The sequence below is a fragment of the Mesoplodon densirostris genome, chromosome 6, assembly GCF_025265405.1.
Source record: "Mesoplodon densirostris isolate mMesDen1 chromosome 6, mMesDen1 primary haplotype, whole genome shotgun sequence".
Taxonomy (NCBI): Eukaryota; Metazoa; Chordata; class Mammalia; order Artiodactyla; family Ziphiidae; genus Mesoplodon; species Mesoplodon densirostris.
This window is the reverse complement of record NC_082666.1, coordinates 35,226,881-35,244,053: the sequence shown is the minus strand read 5'-3', so window position 1 is coordinate 35,244,053 and position 17,173 is coordinate 35,226,881. Positions and strand designations below refer to the sequence as shown.

The 17,173-nt window shown below is 43.4% G+C and overlaps 1 protein-coding gene across 7 annotated transcripts in view; it reads right to left on the bottom strand.

Moving 5' to 3' along the window:
* The window catches only part of PALM2AKAP2 (PALM2 and AKAP2 fusion), a 497,574-nt gene that overhangs the window by 142,142 nt on the left and 338,259 nt on the right, over nt 1–17,173 (bottom strand). For all 7 annotated transcript variants that reach the window (XM_060101227.1, XM_060101231.1, XM_060101228.1 and 4 more), the window contains one exon: nt 6,675–6,760. In XM_060101227.1, the coding sequence (XP_059957210.1) occupies nt 6,675–6,760 (86 nt within the window). The remainder of the gene's footprint in view (nt 1–6,674; nt 6,761–17,173) is intronic.

The window sequence follows — 17,173 nt, the reverse complement described above, 5'->3', positions numbered from 1 at the left end:
GGATGCTCTGTGACCAGCAAATTCCTTTAAGATCTAGTATGTTGCAGTTTCCTAGGAACTTTATTTTGGAAATATAAAGTTCTTAAAAACATGTAAAATGACTGCCTTTCTAGTTTGCCCTGTCCACAGGTTATTAAAATACTAGGTTGAGGTTTAGCCATCTTACTTGCTTTTTACTCTTAATAGGATATATTTAAAATCCCCTTGAGAAGACAGCTAGATATTATTGCATATAAACTGTGACACTGAAGTGGTTGCCAGCAGCTGAAGGGAGGAGGGGAATGGAGAGTTAGTATTTCATGGGGACAGAGTTACAGTTTGGGATAATGAAAAAGTCCTGGAGATGGATGGTGGTAATGGCTGCAGAACAATACGAATGACATAATGCTACTTAAAAATGGTTAAAAGTGTGATTTTTGTTATGTATATTTTACCACAATAAAAAATATAACACTGATAGGTTAATAACAATGATAAAAACAAAAAAGCTAAGATTGAGGGGAATAATCAGACAGAAAAGAGAGAGAGAGAAAGAAAAGAAAGGGAAAGAAATGGAAAGAAAAGAGACTGATGAGACACTCCTACCCCCTCCCAGGGCAGTGGTGGGGGGATGGCAGTGATCCTAAAGGGGACAAGTGAACTGAGTCCCCTTCCCCCATCATCAAGAAGAGGGTCCCTCACTCAGAAAACATTGACTACACATTTGCAATAAGAGAATAACAGAATGTACCCTGTACCCTCTTGCACATAAAGGAAACCAAGCCATTGAAAAATGAACTGCATACAAATGGCCAATAAGCAGATGAAAATATACTCAGCATCACTAGCCAACAGGGAAACGCACATCTAAAGCACAATGAAATGCCACTTGACACCCACTAGGATGGTTATAATCAAAACACAGACAATAGCAAGCATTGATAAGATGTGGAAAAATCAGAACCCTCATCCACTGCTGGTGGGAGTGTAACATGGTGCAGCTACTTTGGAAAACAATCTGACAGTTCTTCAAACAGTTAAACACAGATTTACCACATGACCCAGCAATTCCACTCCTAGGTTCATATCCACGACAAAAGAAAACATGCGTCCACACAAAGACTTGTGCGTGAATATTCGTAACAGAATTATCCATAAGAGCCAAAACGGGGAAACAACCTAAAAGTCCATCAACTTGTGAATGGACTAGAAAACAAAGCAAAACTCTGGTATATCCATGAAATGAAATACTACTCAGTATTAAAAGAAATGAAATAATAATAGAGGCTACAACATGGATGAATCTGAAAAACACCATGCTAAGCAAAAGAAGCCAGACACAAAAGACCACACGTTGTATGATTCCACTTACATTAAATGTCCGTAACAGGCAAACCTATAGAGACAAAGTAGTGCTTGGGATTGGGGGTTAAGTGGAGACAAATTAATAGGACATAATAGGGATCTTATTGGAGTGACGAAAATGTTATTAAACTGGATTATGGTGATGGTTGGTAAATTTACTAGAAATTATTGTACACTTAAATGTGTGAACTTTATGTTATGTAAATTATGTACCTCAATTATGTTTAGAAAAAAAAGGAATGGTGAGGGCTTCCCTGGTGGCGCAGTGGTTGAGAGTCCGCCTGCCAATGCAGGGGACACGGGTTCCTGCCCCGGTCCGGGAACATCCCACATGCTGCGGAGCGGCTGGGCGCGTGAGCCATGGCCGCTGAGCCTGCGCGTCGGAGCCTGTGCTCCGCAATGGGAGAGGCCACAACAGTGAGAGGCCCGCGTACCGCCAAAAAAAAAAAAAGATTCTATGACAGAGAATAAAAAGAATAGATAAACAACAAGACCTACTCTATAGCACAGGGAACTATACTTAATATCTTGTAATAACCTATAATGGAAGAGAATTTGAAAAAGAACATATAGATATAGATACCCGAATCACTTTTCTGCACACGTGAAACTAACACAACACTGTAAATCAACTACATTTCAAAAAAAAGAAAGAAAAGAAAGCATAAAGAGAGGCACAAGAGACAGACCCTCCGGTGAGAACACAGGAAGTAGGTTTGAGGAAAGGCCAGTGGTCCCCCTTAACTGCAGTCTAGACAGACACTGTCTTCATTTCTTCCTTCATATATTTGTTCATGCAACAACAGTTGACAATTGCACATGACAGGCTACACACTTGGTCAGGAGCTGGGATGCAGGTCCTCACAGAGACGACATTCCCGCAGGGGAGACCGGATCTCATGCAAGGATGCTGATGGTTATTTACGTGCCTGGCTCTGCAGGAGAAGCACTAGGGCCTTTGAGAGCACGTGACAATACTGGTCAGAAAGGCCTAATATTTGAGCCAAAGACTTAAATATAAATAGGGGTTAGCTGGGCTGGGAGAGAGAGGGAGGAAGAGGAAGAGGAAGGAAGCCTCGAATAAAAGCCATGGGTTTTAAAACACATAGCACCTGCCTAAGACAATCTCTGTCTAGACTGCAGTTAAGGGGGAACACTGGCCTTTCCTCAAGTCTACTTACTCCCTGTGTTCTCACGTGAGGGTCTGTCTCTTGTGCTTCTCCCTTATGCTACTTTCTTTTCTTTCTTTCTTTCTTTCTTTCTTTCCTATTTATTTATTTATCTATCTATCTATTTATTTATTTATTTATGGCTGCGTTGGGTCTTTGTTGCTTTGCGGTGAGCAGGGGCTACTCCTTGTTGCAGTGCGCGGGCTTCTCATTCTGGTGGCTTCTTTTGTGGAGCACGGGCTCTAGGCGCGCGGCCTTCAGTAGTTGTGGCTCGCGGGCTCTAGAGCGCAGGTTCAGTAGTTGTGGCTCACGGGCTTAGTTGCTCCGCGGCATGTGGGATCTTCCCGGACTAGGGATCTAACCCGTCCCCTGCATTGTCAGACGGATTCTTAACCACTGCGCCACCAGGGAAGCCCTGGCTTGCCCTTTTTAAAAGATCATTCTGGTTACAAGTAGGCTGGGTGCAGAGGGCAAAAATAGGTCCAGAGACAGGCATGGTGGAAGATGGGGCTAGAAATGAAATTGCAGTTCTGAGCATTAGTCGGTGTGTAAAAGAAATGGAACCAAAGGGTTTTGAACAGGGAGTCCCCAAGTCCTTTCTCAGACCAGCTGGACAACCAGAGAGCCAAGGCCAGCGGTAGGGCTCCTGTGGCCACACCCCTTACTGCTTTAGTGGTATGCTAGACAACATTTTCCCAAACTGGCCCCCAAAATCACCAGCACTTGCTAAAAATGCTAATTCTCAAACCCAGATCCTCTGGATCTGAATTTTGAAAGGAGAAGCCTGGGAAGCTATATTATTTTTAAATACTGCTGCAGATGATTCTCATGGTCAGGAAAGTTTTAGAAAATATTGATCCATACTTTAAAAAAAATCAATATCTAGACAAGCAGCAAAACAGATTAAAATATAATATAGAAGCTATCCCCAAATATGACTACACTTCTCTTCTAGTGAATTGTGATTCAGGCTGAAAAAGGTTAATGGTTCTTTCAAAACAAGAAAAGGTAAAAACAACTTGTAAAAGCTGAGCGTAGTATAATAAGAAAATAGTGATGAATGTGTGTAATATTGGCTTTCAGCCTCTATGGTATTGGCACTGTAGGTATAATTCTTGGGTAGATCCGAGCATATTGGTTTCCTAGGGCTACTGTAACAAATTACCACAAACTCGGTGGCTTACAACAACAAAAACTTATTCTCTCACAATTCTAGAGGCCAGAAATCCAAAATCAAGGTACTGGCAGGGCACTGCTTCCTCTGAAGTCTCTAGGGAAGAATACTTCCTTGCCTCTTCCAGCTTCTGGTGTTCTTTGGCTTGGGCTATATGGAACTCCAACCCCTGCCTCTGTCTCTTCTTGTGGCCTTCATCTCTGTGTTACCTCTTCTTCTGTCTCTTATAAGGACATGTGTCATTGGACTTAGGTCCTACCTGGTTAATCCAGGATGATCTCACCTCAAGATACTTAATTACATCTGCAAAGACCTCTTTTCCAAATAAGGCCATAGTCACAGGTACCAGGGTTTAGGACTCGGACATATGGTTTTGAGGGGAAGGAAAGGATTCACAATTCAACCTACTACATAGTGATTTTAAATTGTTGAGCAGGCCTACATGATACTCCTACCTGTATCAGTGTATTTAGAGGGTGTTTTTAACATAAATGCTCTTAGTTCAACATTCCTCAGAATGACAGAAGTTCGTTTATAAATGAATTCATTCATCTGAGTCATGTATATTTTTAGAAGCATGACTCTATCATTTCAAAATAAGACATGGTATTAAAAAGCTACATATAGTAGACAAAACCATATTCAGACAACTGACATCACAAAAAAATGTGCCTTTTTCAGAAAGAAAATTTCTAACCACGAAGAAAGGTACATCTATCTCAAGAAGAGTAACAGGGAGGAAACCAAAGTATTTTAGTGGTTTCTGCTGATATTCCCCTTAGGAAATGTCAATGAATCAAGTTTTATTGTAATTAATGTTTTAACAGAATATTTTGCTTTCCCAGGCCAAAAAACAGGAGTAGCTGATATTACAAGGATATATGAAGTAGCTAGTAGAAACAGGAATAGCTGTAGAGGCATGAATATATGATGAGGAATCTGTAGTTAATTTATGAACATCAGGCACTTATAGACACAGAAAAAGATAATACTTTAAGATAGACACAGGGGGCTTCCCTGGTGGCGCAGTGGTTGAGAGTCCGCCTGCTGATGCAGGGGACATGGGTTCGTGCCCCGGTTCGGGAAGATCCCACATGCCGTGGAGTGGCTGGGCCCGTGAGCCATGGCCGCTGAGCCAGTGCATCCGGAGCCTGTGCTCCGCAACGGGAGAGGCCACAACGGTGAGAGGCCCATGTACCGAAAAAAAAGAAAAAAAGATAGACACAGGGCAGGATGGATACATAAAGCAGTGTGGGGTGGGAAACAGCATGGTTCCAAAGGAAAAAAATTGATAATTGCTGCATAATTGGGAAACCTAACAGAAAAGATCTAAACAGAAGTGTTTCCCTAAATTACATCCACCTAGAGGTTTCAAAAATCATTTATTGAGAAGAGACTGGCATTAATAGAGTAACTTAATAATATTTGTAGGAATTTATTGCAGTAGTAAATATATTTGTATTTTGCTTAACTTTTTAAAGTATATAGTGTTCTTTCTTCTGAGTGGGTTCAGTTCTTATGAACTAAAAATCCTCTGTTCTTATAAAACATTCCCAGGTATTCAATAAAAGAAGACAGAAAGAGAGGTTGAGAATGACATCAAAATTGAATAGACCCAAATAAAACTTTAGCCAAGATCCTGGTGCCAAAGAGCAGCACACTGATTAAATAGTAACCTTATAAAATGGGACTTAAGCAAAACTTGTTTGTATCAGAATACACCATTTGCTTTTATATAACAAACTCTGCAGGTACACTAGCTACACATCTCAGAAACTAATTCTTAAAATGATGACAGATTGTAAAATAGCACATCAAAATCCATCAAATTCTACTATCAGCATCCACCCCTCTCTATCCAACATGGCCAAAGATTTCTCAAACTTTGCAAACTTTGCACGAATAGCCAGCAAAACACCAATACATCATTGCAATATATATCATTGTCTTGCAAATTCTGCTAACATAATTACAAGCAAACTTGTAGCACGGGCTAATTATTATTTAGATTAGTTAACTCTTTTAACCAATCAAGCTACTTTCCCATCTTATAATACATTTCACTGTGGTATGTTTGCTTTCTCTAACATCTTTAATACAGATAACACAAGTTCAGCCATCACATTACAAAGGAAAGCTTGAATAAATTCATTCTGTATATTCTTTTGTACAACCTCTAATAAAAAACCCAGGAGTGAAATCACTCTAGTGATATCTCAATATAAAAATGGACATTACTTTTTGTTTTTCCAAGAAAACTTCATAAGTAGCATTTATTTAAATTCTAATCATTCAAGCAAAAATGTTAGAAAGCCCTCCCACCCCCAGCCTTTGTTAAGTGAAACATAAACAGAATTCCAAGAGAGGAGGACCATTCCTTTGTGTCTATTCCAGTAATATAAGGGAAGTAGTTATGTCTGATACATTTTGCTACAGATTCCTTAATCTAGGCAATGATTACTAATTCATGCATTTAATTTGAACAGTGATAATTAGGTTGATTTCCAGATGACTCATTTTGTAAACCTTTGGCCATTAGCATTCCAGGCAGAGTGGGCCATGTGCTGCCTTCCTGCTAACATCAGTGGAAATCTTGAGTCAAGATCAAAGCTACTTTATGCCTCTCTGACCTTTGTTCACAATGCTCAGTGGGGCCTGGGTTTCTCAGCTCAGAATTTTCATATTTGCTTCACTGTCCCCACAGGGTTACCACTTACAAACAATCTACATGTAGATATTCACAGAAGATCCTACAACCGGTCCATTGGAAATCACAAGTCTTGGATTCTAGTTTTCATGTGGCTTCCTAATCTGGATCCAAATTTCAGCAAATCTTATTCTGGTTGGCTCACTGAGGCTTCAGTGAACAGAGAGAGAACCCCAGTGGGGTGAGGGGCAGTGCTCATTTTGCCCCCAGAAATCTGCCATACACTCACTTTCCTCTAGAGATGCACTTTGAGAATCACACTGGAGAAAGGATGCCTTACCTTGACAGTCATGTCTGCGCTGGATGTGTCTGTGGCTTTCGAGGTTATCTCATCTCCTGTTAGCAGCACACTCTCCCACCCAACTCCTGAAAAAGAAAAATCGAAATGGTGTCATTTGAGCCAAGTGCGTTCAGCTGGTGTAGAGAGATGCTTCACTGTTTTGCAGCTTCCAAGCCCATGTGACTTGAAAGGAAACCAATGATAATCCATAGTTTAACCGCCTGGCAGTTACCAGGAGAGCTTCCTTTCAGAAGTGTGGTCAGTCAGCACCTCTTGTTTTTATCTAATCTCCAAGTTTGGAGTCATTATCTAAATCCTGTATTTTATAAATAGTGCTATTCCTAGTCCAGAGTGGAGAAGAGGTTAAAATGAACTCCTCCAGAATCCAGGCCTCATACTGAGGTTTTATTTGGAGCTTGAAGTGACCCCCATAACACAGAAATCTGCACATCTGAATCTAATTCAACATCCAATAGAAATGACCCCAGATTATTCACTGTCCTAGATTCTACACAGCTGCTGGAAATAACAGACTTTACACTCACTTTTAAAATCTATATATATTTCTCCCCAAGTCTTAATGCATGTTAGCTCCTTTTTTCTTACGCTGTCAGACAGGCTCCAAGTGTGGACATCTGGCAAGATACAAGGTTTTGCTCTCTCCAACCTCAACAAAAGAGATCAGGGGCTGGTGTTTGGAAATACCCATGATCACAATACAGTAAAACTACACTAATTTAGATGCAATTATGTGTGTGAATGGAGGTGGAATGGTCTGTAATAGTGAAAAGTTTGAAGTAATGACAAGTATATTTTTAAAAAACAATATTGCAAGTAAAGTCATCTTAAAAGCTAAGAAGGTAATACTTAGCAGAGTTTCTCAGGGTCCACTTTAATAGGCAGATACAAATTTTATAATTGGTATAATAACTGCCTATTGGGATATGAGCACTCATAGCTTGAAGTATTGAAAAGATTGTTTCCTTAAACAGACTAAAACTGTGTAATATTAATTTACATTATTGATTTTCTTGAATAATTTTCTCTAAGGGTAACTTGAGGGCAATATTCATGCCAGATCTGTGTGTATCACCCAAATTCCAAATTTCAACTGTCTAGCATTATGTTAAATGAGGACTGGCACATTTTCCTGTTTGCCACATAGTAAATATTTTAGGCTCTGAGGTCAGACCACTTCTGTTGCAGCTTCTCAAGCTGCCATTATAGAGGAAAGCAGCCAAGATAACATAAAAACAAATGGACATAGCTGGGTTCCAATAAAACTTTACTTACAAAAACAGGCGCTGGGCTGTTTTGGCTCATGAGACGTGCTTTACCAGCCTCTGTGCTAAATCAAGAAACCAGAGATGTGTCCAGGAAAGATTGTGATACTTCAGCATTTTTCTAAGGATCAACTGGACAAATCAGGTGGTGAAACTATAACAACTGTTTGCAATTACATGACACTTTAAACTAATATGAGATTAATTAAATGTTAATACATTAACACTGGTTGCATTGCCTCGTTTTATATTCTGAATTTTTGAGAGCCTCATTTCACAGGAAATATGCACAATGGATTACTCAAGATCCATGGGCTATAATTTATTGCAAAGTATAAATAATTGTCTCTCACTGGGTTGTAAAAATTGGGTCAGAGAAGTTTGATGACTTGCCCTACAATTTCCTCTCCGGGAGGTTGTGGGCTTTGTCTTAAATGCACGTTTCTGGGAAAGAAATCTTTGCTCCCACATGAATAGATTATTTCCCGGCCACATCTTGCATTTAACTAAAGCCCCTCCTGCTTTAAGCCACTGTTGGTGCCTGTTGGATCTGGCTGGCAGAGACATACAGATGTTGGGCATGATGGACAAATATATGATATTTAATTATGGAATACTTTGAATTATTGTTCAGCAAATATTCGGTCCCCTTCTCTCCCACTGTGGGAGAAACTGTCTTCCCTGTCCTACTGATGTTTGCTTTGACCAATGGGATTTTAGTGGATATCATGCAAGCAAAGGTTTGAAATGGGTTTGTGTGGTGATGTTTGCCCTCTTGCACTTCTGCTCTAGCATGAGAAGGACATGTCCCAGTTGGCCTGCAAGGAAATGAGAGTCATGGGGAGCAGACTTGGACCCAATCCACACCTTGCAGCTAAACCAAGTGTAGATCAGCCAACCCCTAGCCCAACTGCATACGCATGACAATAAAAGTGACTGAGTTTGGGGATGATTTGTCAAGCAACATTATTGTAACATTATTGTAATTATTTCATTATTGTATTATAACAAAAATCATAGATGAAAATCATTTTGGATAAAGTATTTCATTTTTAACTATGCAAATATAATTCCCTTTGTTGCATAAAATTCATTTACAAGTATTAATTCCCATCTCTCTATATATATTATATCCCACTTTGGGAAGAATCTTTTCTCTGCTATAATCATTCCTTTCATAAGCAATACTATCCTTATGAAAGGATATATGGCCACAAGAAAGAGCTATGAGATATAAATATATATGTATTCTCAGAATTTTAGCCTGCAATCAAGAAACCACTTCAGAATTCATGGCAAGAGTGAGAGAAAATAGATATAACATTTCAACTTAAAAATGTTATTAATCCTGATAATAAGTTGTGAGGACAGAAGAATGTTATTTTAAAAGAGAGAAGCAAAATTCCTTCCAGGTAGAAAGCTGTTTTTGGAGAACAAAGCAACTTTACGAGCCATTTGAGTATGAAAAGGTGGAAGGAAAAGAAAAATGGAAGAGGTCCATTTAGAAGAAGGAGAGTAGCTGAAAAATGTTGGAACAAGAGTTGGCAGTAAGAAATTCCCAGGGGGTGATAAAAAGAACTTTTGAGAACAGTGATGTTTTAAAAATCAATCTTAAATTATTCATCATGCTGTGTCAGGATGTAATTCTCCCCTTACTCTCATACCTTCAGAGAAGATCTGTCTTACACCATTGTCTTCTATTGGTGTTGCTGGCTGGTTATTAATAAGGTCCCACATTTGGACCTCAGGGTAGAGAGAAGAGAGCAGCCAGCTGTACATGGGAGCTCCCTGCAAAAGTGGAGTCTGAGAGGGACATGATAATAAGACTCTTGGAGAGGGTACTAGACCCGCACACCACACCTGATAGGGCTACGGGTCAATTTTCTTTGATAACCAATGTACAAGAGATCCTCCCATTTTGAAGACTTGAAGATGCAAGATGACTGACATGTCTTTATTGAATGATGCTTAAACATGTAAAAAAGCCACTTCCATTTCTAAAATAGTGATTGCACCACACGTGGGTAGGGGAGATTGTTTGAGATTCCTTCAGTGCTAGGATTTGCTTGCACTGATTGCACAAGCAGTGCAAGATTGCTTGTTTGAGATTCCTTCAGTGCTAGGATTTTATCAACAACTTTGAATGTTGATTTTATCAACATATATATATATATAATTTGATACATAATATAGAATATATATATTTCACATATATTTCTACCTACTCTACTTTCAAATAACCACTTTTATATCCCCCCTCTCCCTTTGCTCAACCTCTTATTAATAACTCTTTTGAGAAACTATATTTTATATTATTTCTACAATCCCTAGCAATACTACTATATATATATATATATATATATATATATATATATATATATATATATTTTTTTTTTTTTTTTTTTTTTTGCGGTACGTGGGCCTCTCACTGTTGTGGCCTCTCCCATTGCAGAGCACAGGCTCTGGACACGCAGGCTCAGCGGCCATGGCTCACGGGCCTAGCCGCTCCGCGGCATGTGGGATCTTCCTGGACCGGGGCACGAACCTGTGTCCCCTGCATCGGCAGGCAGACTCTCAACCACTGCGCCACCAGAGAAGCCCCCTATTTTAATTACATTTTTAAAACACTGGATCAAACCTTCAGGAAAAAATAACTTCTCTCTCCCAGAAGAAAATAAGTTTGCATTTCCCTGTAGTGGAAAAACTGAGACCCGTCTACTTGTAGCTGAGGGATGCTTATGAATATTCCATCAGGGACAGTTTTATAAAGATCTTGCAGGAATAAATCAAATCCACCATGAATTTGTCGCTGTTGCTTTTTATACACTTCCTTACTTAGCTGCACAGTCAGATAAATACATCCATTTGCCCAAGCTTCCAGTTCCCTGGTGCCCACATCCCTGGGTCTCTGTTCCCAGGGCACACTCTGCTGATTGGCTTGGCCACTCTCTCTACTGATTTCTGTTGGGAATAATATGTGTGTGGTTGACAGGGCAGTGCAAGCAAAAGGAAGGAGGCTGGGCTCAACCCTGGCTGGAGAAGCCAGGGGCATACCTGAGGACCAGCAAGGAGAGGGTTTGAGTTGGTAGCAGGTAGCCACGAGGTCTTGAGCAGAGTAAACTATAGACAAGATGGTTCTGTGTGTTTGAACAAAGGGAGACAGGACTAGACTGAACCGTGGAGAGGGTGAGCAAGCTAAGGAGGCTTGGTGGGGAAGCAACTGATGGCATCCCAATAAACACTGGGTGACTTCCTTAGTTCTGATCCTGGCTAGTACTAAAAATAAATAAAAATTAAGGGTCCAAGGCTTAGAGGGAGAGGGTAGAACTGCATGGGAGGGTGCTAGTTGTACCCAGACCCCCTGGAATCACCATGTGTCACGAGGTGAAAGCAGATTAAGAGAGGAAGGCAAGTCAGCATGGACTCTTATGTGCAAGAGAATGGACCTTTGCTCTAGCCCATCTGTCCACACAGATTTTAGATAGATTGTTGGACAAAGTGGGTGGCCAAGGTGGTCATTCGTGCTGTTCACCAAATGCTCCTGGTTCCTTCCTCTCATGGACACATAACAGGATTTCACTTCCTGGCCCCCTCAGAGTTGGGGAGGTCATGTGAGTAGCTCTGGCTGATGAGTGTGGGCAGCAGTAGCATTGATCACTTCCAGCCGGAGCATTTAACTGCTGATGCAGGACCCTCCAGAGTACCCTTCCCCACCACCACGGTGAATGGCAATATTCTAGACAGTGGCGATTCTACTGGCCTAAGGCCCAGCCGAGAGGGTAACACAAAGCACAGACACAGTCAGCCCACAATGGCCATGTAACATGAATGAGAACTGAACCTTTATTATTTTAAGCCAAAGGATTGGGGCTGTTTATTACAGTAGCATAACATAGCCCAGCCTTAGGAAAGGAAGGAGCCCTTCCAGACCCGCCATCCCCATCAGCCTCCAGTTCCCATTACAGAGAGTTCTTTGGACAAATCTGTATCTATCCTCTAAATAAATTCTACCATTTAAATATCGTCTCCTCAACCAGGTTCTGATCGCCCATACTTTCTACTTCCTTGGGGGTCACTCTCTGATTCCACTGTGCCCCAGTGCTTATTGCACAGGTCAGTTGCAGCTCATGAAGGATTTAGGTTCTAAAGACAAAAGGCACAAACCTGCATGATCAAAACTGCCCTAGAGATATTCCAGCTCTGTCATATCATGTGCTTATGGGAATCAAGATTCTCAGTATAGAAAAAGATACAGGGCTTCCCTGGTGGCGCAGTGGTTGAGAGTCCGCCTGCTGATGCAGGGGACATGGGTTCGTGCCCCGGTCCGGGAAGATCCCACATGCCGCGGAGCAGCTGGGCCCGTGAGCCATGGCTGCTGAGCCTGCGCGTCCGGAGCCTGTGCTCCGCAGCGGGAGAGGCCACAACAGTGAGAGGCCCGTGTACCGAAAAAAAAAAAAAAAAGAAAAAGATACAGATGTAATATAGAAAAAGTTCAGTAAAGCCATGTATTTGAATTGGAAATACCAGAATAAACACATGAGATGACCTACATTTAAAAATTAGGGACTTCCCTGGTGGCGCAGTAGTTATGAATCTGCCTGCCAATACAGGGGACACGGGTTCGAGCCCTGGTCTGGGAAGATCCCACATGCCGCGGAGCAACTAAGCCCATGCGCCACAACTACTGAGCCTGTGTGCCGCAACTACTGAAGCCCATGAGCCTAGAGCCCTGCTCCACACAAGAGAAGCCACCACAATGAGGAGCCCACATGCAGCAATGAAGCCCCAACACAGCCACAAATAAATAAAAAATAATAAAAATTAAAATTAGGGCTTCCCTGGTAGTGCAGTGGTTGAGAGTCTGCCTGCCAATGCAGGGGACATGGGTTCGTGCCCCAGTCCGGGAGGATCCCACATGCCGCGGAGCGGCTGGGCCTATGAGCCATGGCTGCTGAACCTGTGTGTCCAGAGCCTGTGCTCCGCAATGGGAGAGGCCACAGCGGTGAGAGGCCCGCGTACCGCACACACACACACACAAAATTAAAACTAAATGTGTGTATGGATACACGTTAAAAAAAAAAAAAACTGCCCTTGAAAATTCCTCAAATCTCCGATACTGTCCAATTAGCACCGTACTTCAGAAAGCCCAACAGAGCCACTTTTGCTCCAGCTTTGGAACAGACCATTTCTCCTGTTAAGTACCAGATGATGCTGTTGGCTTGTACTAAGGATCATATTGTACAAAAAAATACAGATCTTGAAACTAGGATTTCTCTGTGTTTGAAGATGCTCAGAATATGAGAGATAGAAGGAGCTGAGACTGACAGCAGGAACAGCAGAAGAATACCTCCCTTGTCATCCTCCCACTGGGGTGTATGATTGAGAGTGCTTTTAGCCAAAGGTAATCAAAAGCCTATTTAATAAAGGCTTAAACAACAGAGGATAGACTGGCTCATGTCACAAGAAGTCCCAAGGTAGTTTGGTACCAGAGGTGGTTAATTCAATGGCTCCATGGCCTCATGGCCTTAGTTTTACCTCTTTGCAATGCTTTTGACTTTCCTCTGGGGTCCCAAGATGGATACAGCAGTTCCATGTGTCATGAAAACATCCAGAAGCACAAGAAGGGAGGAGTTAATATGCCTTCCACAAAAGCACCCTCCTCACACACCCAAGCCGACCCCCAAAGTCTCACTGGTCAGAAACAGAGCATAAGTCTATTCCTAACCCAATCATGGAAAAAGGGAATGGAATTATCAAAATTGGCTTGGAGCTAATTAATCAAGATTTACCCTCTGGGTCGGTGAGGGTCTCAGCCTTCTCTGAGCACATGGCCACCTGGAGGATAAACAGAGGAACAAAACAAGATCTCAGCAGGCAAAAAAGAAGGGGACAGGTTGATGGCTGTCAGACAAGCCCCAGTAGGGTCTGTCACAAGAGGACGTGCACACAGATTGGAATAGCAGGCAGGATCCCTGACAGTTTTAAAATGTCTATTTTTCTTCTTCCTCTCATTATTTTAGTTAGAAATACACAGTCGAATTCGTATAAGTACAATACACAGATGATGCCGGGACTCAGCCCTGCCTCCCAGGGCCAGCTCCTCAGGGTGACGGTGTCTTAGCCCGGGAGTGACGTTTCCACCTCCTCTCTCCGCTGTGAACTCAGCCCTGATCATTAGCCCCGCTTATTGGGCCTGAGCAGGGAAAGCCTTTCCGTGTGGCTGTCTGACGGCATTTGCTCGTCCATGCTGCCTTAGAGGGCCCTTATCAACTAGCTTGTAAGCACCTATGGGCAGGGAGTGGGCCTGATACCCAGTTAGTCTCCCCCAGTGGCTGTTAAATGAGCAGCATTGGTTCAAGGCAGCCAGGTTCGAGGGGTAGGAGCTTCAGGGTGGGGCCTGGGTAATAGCAGAGAGTGCTCAAAGGAGAAAAGAGAAACACAAAAGCGCTGGTAATGAGATAGGCTGGGACCTGGGACCTTAACCAGAGCGCTCGCACCAGGACAGACGTCTCCTCCGGCAACAGAATACAAAGAAATGATAAGCAACGAAAAATAACTGCATGCATGTGCAGTTGGGGCAATTACGAACAAGAAGATACAGAAAGGCCACGAACCAACAGCCATTTCTGAGGTGCCTGGAGCAAACACAGGGTACTGTGCATGATCCCTGCACACAGCACCACCAAGGGGGTGGGCAGACCACCTAAGCCTTGCCTCCTGCCCAATCCAGGGACCTGCCCCTGTTGTTACCCTATTTAAGGACCCAAGCACCTCCTCTCAGGGAGTGAGCAAAGGCACCTGTTTCTTGTTTTTGCTCCCTCATGCAGCACGAGTCCCAATAAAGCCTTGCCTGCGATTCTCATCTGGCCTCTAATCAATTTCTATCGATGAAAGAGTCCAAGGGCCTGGGTTGGTAACAGTAACAGTCCCACTTTTGAGCTGATTCACTCTAGATGCTGAAGAAACAGACTGTGATTGGTCCTTTTCTCCAGAGCCAGGCAAGACCTGGTGGCTCTAGACACTTGCCATCAAACCACTGGAGGTGCAGTCACCGGACGTAAAACATCTGGGTGGTGAGACCCTGTGTACCTTGAAGACGGGGCTGTCCCTTCACCGGCCACACCCCCATGCCCACCTCAGTCCTCCGTCAGCACAGTGAGGGCTGGCACATCATGGGGGGTCCTTAAATATTTCCCTAACTGAATGGGAGTTGGAAGGGGCCTTGAGGCTGCCTGTGCTTCTTTCTTATCAGACAGAAGGTTCTGTCATCTGATGAGTGCTCCCCAGCCTCCACATGGCCATTTCCTGGTCACCTTCCTCACCACTTCACAAGGTCATGCTGCTTGGGCAGCTGGAATGGACCATTTTAAGAAGAGCTGAGCCACAAACAGGTTGGGGAGAAAAGGTCCCAGATGATGCCCTGCATAGCCTGGCTAAAGGCAAGAACAGAGGACACAGTGGAGGGGCCATGGCTGGGAGTGGACCTTTTGTTCACTGGCACCTTGGTGGAGATTCTCGGGTGCTTCCAAACTTCTTGCCCATCCTGGCTATTCTCTTCTTCATCATCACATCTCTGCCTCAGCCCTCATCGGTGCATTGACCTAGAAACAGCCACAGAACTACAAAGAAGTCTGGAGCCCAGGCTTTCATGTTTCAGTGAGAAAACCAAGGGCCTGAGATGCAAAAGCATGTGTCAAGGGCCCACAGAAAGTAGCTGCTAAGCTGGGTCTGACAGAGACAAGATTGCCTGATTTCCTAGACGAGGGTTCTTCCTGGGGCCCAAATTATATCAACCCCATTTTACAGACAAAAGATAGACCCATTGTGAAAATTTCATTGATCACAATGAAAAGAAAGGGGTGGGCTTCCCTGGTGGCGCAGTGGCTGAGAGTCCGCCTGCCGATGCAGGGCACACAGGTTCGTGCCCCAGTCCGGGAAGATCCCACATGCCGCGGAGCAGCTAGGCCCGTGAGCCATGGCCGCTGAGCCTGCGCGTCAGGAGCCTGTGCTCCGCAACGGGAGAGGCCACAACAGTGAGAGGCCCGCATACCGCAAAAAAAAAAAAAAAAAAAAGAAAGGGGTTAGGGCCTGGGTCCCCCTGTGTCTAAACTCTCTTCCTCATCCAAGTCTTGGAATGGAGACTTGGCTAGACACTTTTCTTCCTTTTAATCGCCTTTCGCTCCCTTTGGGTTTGAACAATCTCAATTTGTTCTTGGAGGAGTTCTCAGCACGGTGGTCATTAAAACCTAGCGGAATTTCAGAACAATGATTTGCCTCTCAACACTTGGCTTTGGGAAACCCCACCCAAGGACTAGCTGATGGGACTTGCTTCCTCTGGATGGGAAGCCCCACCCAGGCGCTTGGAGGCATAGGGCAGGATGTGACCCCACCCCGGCTCACCCCACTCCACGTGGTGGCTCATCCTTGTCTCTGAGCCCCAGCTTTCTCTTCCCTGGGATGGATGTAAAGACCAGGCCTTGGGGCCTCGAGAAGCAGTGGTGGCAGGGGCACTTCTCCCTCCCTTGGCTCCTGTTCCTGAGGAGAGCTCATCGGGGGAAAAAGAGAAGTCCACCATTTGGACGAGTTACTGGAAATAACTCGAAATAATCTATTATTTCCATAACTGGAGATAATCCATTTCTTCAACCCTGAGGCCGGTGGACCCCCTCCCCCACCTACACTTCCTTGAATAAGGGAAGTTTGTCTGGGTGTCTCTCAGGGCAGATGTTTAGGGAGCTCAAAGGCGCACAAAAATAAAACCTCAATGTCTTGCCCAGTGTGCCCATGTCCTCTCCACTCCATTGCTCTCCCCACCAACATGGCCACGACAATACCAATCATGACAGCTAAACTGTACTGAGGATGTGCTATGGATCAAGGACTAGGTCTTCATGGGTATCATCTCATTCAATCCTCACACAATACAGGTACATGAGGCAGGTACAATAGTATCCCCACTTTACAGAGGAGAAAACTGAGGCTTAGAAAACTTAAAACTGAACTAGCAAGTGATGGAACCAAGATTTAATCCAAGCACTCTGACTTCAGAGGCTATCTGCCTAATCAGTACAATTTACTGCCACCCAAAAGAGCTTACTACCATCCCAAAGATTGTATTTCTTTTGTTTTCAGAGATAGGGGGACAGGAAGCTTGAGGACATATTGAAAAAAAACAAGATTTGCTGAGGGGAAGTTTTCTTCCTGGAGGTTCCCATT